Here is a 4,669-nt window from a genome sequence, read left to right as displayed (position 1 = left end):
CGTTGGTACTTTCTTCTTTCTTAGAATTTGTTAAATTTAAATCATAAAAATCCTTGAACTCATCATTCGACACTTATTGTGTGTGTATATATATATATATATATATATATATATATATATGAGATGTTGAAGGATACAATGTAGAGAGTGGTTCGTCGTTGTGTTGTAATAGCCACCCGAAATTTGGAAAGTGCAACACAAACAATGACAACGAGAGATGCAACAGTTGGTGTCTCAATGGCTGCAGCAATGGAAAAGGCGGTTACTGCAAACCTATGTCTCACGGAGGACAATGTCACTGCTACTGTTAAATCATAACTTATGACAAACATCACTACTCATAATTGTTATTAACCCACTATAATTAAAAATAATAATGCATGCACTTATGTTTCATGTTGCGTTATTTTGTGTTTGTATCATTGCTAATATTTGCATGACTTGATACTACTAATGATAAGAAGAAAAACTTTTATCGTTAATCAAAAATAAAATAAAAAATAAAAAAACTTTAGTATTGATAAATTATAATATTTTAAATTCTAGTAACCCTTTGCACCCCAAGAATAAAACAGTTCGTATAAAAAGTTTCTCATAAAAAGAAATAGTTCTATTAGTATCACATTAAAACATATTAAAAATGTATTCTTCGTTATTACTCCCTCCGTTCCTAAAAGATGATTTTTCTAGGAGATAAAATTTGTTTCAAAAAGACAATTTTGCAAGTGTGTGTTAGATAGAGAAGCGGCTAGGTTTAGAATGTGCTTTTTTATTTCTCTTAAGCATATACAACACCATATATATACAAAATAAACTAGGTTTACTTCTACTTGGAGAGCAAGCTATACAATTTCCTTTTCTCCACACAATATATATGTATTTCTTCCAATACTCCCCTGATATGAGCTGCAGCTTCCTTAGCTTTAGCTCTAGTAATGGGACCTAAATACTTTGAATCCGTGATGTTTACGAAAGATTGATTCAGCTAAAGCTTCCCTTAACCCTAGTCTCTTCTTGAGAATAAGGTTAATGTTTGGAAGATGAGCTAACACCAAAAATTCATCACGTTGTTCTAAGGCGACGTCCACAGCTTCCACACGTGTGCTGCCACTGGTATAATCTAACAACCGAGGCGGATCCCGCCCATACACCTAACAAAACGGTGTTGTTTTAAGACCAGTATGGAAAGACGTATTATAGCAATACTCAACCCATGGAAGCCAATCTAGCCACTTCCGCGGTGTATCTCCCGTCAAACACCATAAATACATTTCTAGGGTGCGGTTCACCACCTCGGTCTGACCATCGGACTGAGAACGATAAGCAGTTGTAAAGCATAAATCCGTTCCCATCAGTTTGAACAACTCCCGCCAAAACAAACTCCGGAAAACCTTATCACGGTCAGTGACAATGGTCTCAGGGATACCATGTAAACGCACAATGTCACGAAAGAATACTTTGGCGACAGAAGCTGCAGTATACGGATGACCTAAGGCAATGAAATGAGAGTATTTAGAAAAACGATCAACCACAACCAAAATCACTGATTTCCCTGCAACTTTTGGAAGAGCTTCAACGAATTCCATAGAAATGTCGGACCACACTTGTGTTGGGATAGAAAGTGGTTGTAGCAGCCCCCCAGGTTGTAATGTTTCCCATTTATTTTGTTGACAAACCTGAAAATCTCGAACAAACTCTTGAACTGTCTTCTTCCACCCCTTCCAGTAAAAATCTCGTCTTATTCTATCCATGGTTTTTTGGACTCCCTCATGGCCGAAATTATGAAATCCCATAGTCACCTCGCTGACCAACTCTGACGTAGCAGATATATACACTCTGCTTTTGTAGAAAATCAGGTCATCTCGTACATCCCAATCCTTGTTCATTTCACCACGGATGATCTGATCCCTTAGTGTCGCCATCTTGGTTCCATTCTCAATTTCGCAACGCAAACGTCCTAAAATACTTGTGTCAGCTCCTTTAAGTGTATACACCACACAGTCACCTTCAAGGTCTTCCTCTCCACGCCTAGATAACGCATCTGCTACTTTATTGGTTTTACCCGCACGAAACTTCACACTAAAATCAAATCCCAAAAGCTTACTAATCCAATGAATCTGTGGAGATGTTGATAGTCGTTGTTCCAAGAAGAACTTTAGACTGTAATGATCCGTGCGAATTAGAAAACGACGTCCCCATAAATAAGATCTCCAATGTAGGACTGCTTTAGCTAAGCCTATGAGTTCTCTTTCGTATGCAGCAAGTTTATGGTGCCGATCTGCTAACTTTCGACTGAAAAATGCTATAGGATGATTTTGTTGATGAAGAACTGCTCCAATCCCATTCCTCGAAGCGTCACACTCGACGACAAATTCTTCGGAAAAATCGGGTAATGCTAAAACGGGAGCTTCAGACAAGGCTTTCTTCAGTGAGGAAAATGACACTTCTACAGCTTCACTCCAAATAAATCCCGTTTTTTTTTGAATTTGTGTCAAAGGAGTAGCCAGGACTCCATAATCTTTAATAAATTTTCGGTAGTATCCAGATAATCCGAGAAATCCACGAACAGCTTTTACTGTCATAGGTCTTGGCCACTCTTTTACCGCTATGATTTTAGACTCATCCACTCATACCTCACCACAAGAAATTACATGTCCAAGGTACCCAACTTCTTCTTTCCCAAATGTGCACTTCGAATGTTTAAGAAACAACTTATGAGCTCGTATAAGCTCAAAAACCACTCAAATATGTCGCATATGCTCGTCCCATGTGGCACTATAGATTAGAATGTCATCGAAGAAAACAAGCACAAATTTCCGTGACATGTCTTGAAAAACTGAATTCATGAGGCTCTGAAACGTTGAAGGGGCATTGGAGAGTCCAAACGTCATTACTAAAAATTCATAACGGCCGTGATGCGTTCTGAAAGTCGTCTTATCTATATCATCGTCAAACATTTGCACTTGATGATATCCAGATGTAAGGTCGAGTTTTGTAAAATAGCATGCTCCATGTAGCTAATCAAGGAGCTCCTCTACCACTGGAATCGGAAATTTATCTTTGATTGTAACCTTGTTAAGTTCACGGTAATCAATACAAAACCTCCAAAATTTGTCGACCTTCTTAACCAACAAAACCGGGGAAGAGAAAGGTGAAGAACTAGGGCGTATTACGCCAGTTCGTAGAATCTCAGAACATTGTCTCTCAATCTCATCTTTCAAGAGATGAGGGTAACGATAAGGACGAACCGCCACTGGATTTGCTCCTTGAATGAGCCGGATTCAATGATCACAAGGCCTTTCAGGCAAGTCCCTCGGTTTATCGAATATTTCCTCAAACTCCAGCAAGATCTTGCCAAGTAATTCAGACGAGACTTGCACTAATAATGCATGCATCATTAAGGTTTGAACGGACTCATGTCAGGCTGGAGCCACGAGAATCGCATGCCCTGTAGTAAACATTTCCTCCTCAGTACCAAACCAGTCCTCCAATGTGTCATTATTGATGGAATTTAATTTAGGTCTCCGCTCTTCCCGTTCCTCAGCCTCTCCATGCCATTTGATCAATGTTTTGTCATGAGTAAACTAAATAATCCGCGCCGGACACTCCCACATCACACATCCTAAGGCATTCAGCCACCGAATCCCGAGAACCACATCAAACCCACTTAATGGAATCGCAAAACAGTCTACCTCAAACTTGTGACCTTGTACAACAATTGGAAGATGCTTGCAGAGACCATCAATCTCGCAATTAACCCCATCAGCGAGAAACACTAACCTTCCTGGACGTCGTCGTATCGGTATTCCCAATTTCTTTGCTACACTGCTCTTAATAAAATTATGAGTACTCCCAGTGTCTAATAAAATCCAACCCGTTCCACTAGCAACGTCTGCTTTTACTTGAAAATTGCTGTCATTTTGTTCCCCTTTCATGGCACTAAGTGAAATATTGATGTCTTCACCACCAAGAAGTTGATCATTGATATCTAAAGTATCCGAGACAGGCCAAATATGGAACAGAACGGGTCTACAAACATGACCAGGTGCATACAAGTCGTCACAGTTAAAACACAACCCTTTTCCTTTTCTTTCTGCCATTTCAGGATTTGTTAACTTTTTCTAAACTGGCTTTTGTGAGTTTTGTCTCTGCTCAGCTAGCTCTGATACCAAATGTTACGAACCAACTTTTGCTTAAGGAATAAGAGAGATTCTAAAAGCTTAGCTCCCTCTTAACCCTAGTCTCTCTTAGAGATTAAGGTTAATTATTGGGGCTTCCCTATATCCGGTTGTTACTATTCTTGAGGTTGGAACTGAATTTCGTGTTGTTGGGGTTGTATGTCCACCAAACGTTCGGGTTCTTTTGTCAGTCTCAATTTTATTCTCATTGTCCCTTGCATACTCCATTGCCTCAAAGATTGTCTCAGGCCTCAAATACTCAACTTCTTTTCGCAAAGAATCAGTTAATCATGCGCAGAACTGCCATAGTTGTTGCTCCCCCGTCAATCTAGTCTGTCTCCCCAAACACTCCTCGAACTGCTCACAATATTCATCCACAGTACCAGTGTGTCTTAAATTACTTACCTCACCAATAGGGTTCACTGCGTCCGCTCCAAACCTACTTTTGCAAAAAATTTTAAACTCTCCCCAGCCTAGTCGATGCGTAATCA

The 4,669-nt window shown here is 39.6% G+C and overlaps 1 protein-coding gene across 1 annotated transcript in view; it reads left to right on the top strand.

Annotated features, from left to right (window-relative positions):
* The window catches only part of LOC111829069 (defensin-like protein 22), a 454-nt gene extending 143 nt beyond the window's left edge, over positions 1-311 (top strand). The window contains exon 2 of the mRNA XM_023777738.1: positions 121-311. Coding sequence (XP_023633506.1) covers positions 121-311 — 191 coding nt within the window. The remainder of the gene's footprint in view (positions 1-120) is intronic.
* Positions 312-4,669: the final 4,358 nt, after the last annotated feature.

The sequence above is a fragment of the Capsella rubella genome, unplaced genomic scaffold (assembly GCF_000375325.1).
Source record: "Capsella rubella cultivar Monte Gargano unplaced genomic scaffold, Caprub1_0 scaffold_8, whole genome shotgun sequence".
Lineage (NCBI taxonomy): Eukaryota > Viridiplantae > Streptophyta > Magnoliopsida > Brassicales > Brassicaceae > Capsella > Capsella rubella.
The sequence above is the reverse complement of the archived record's forward strand: the minus strand, read 5'-3'. Positions and strand labels throughout refer to the sequence as shown.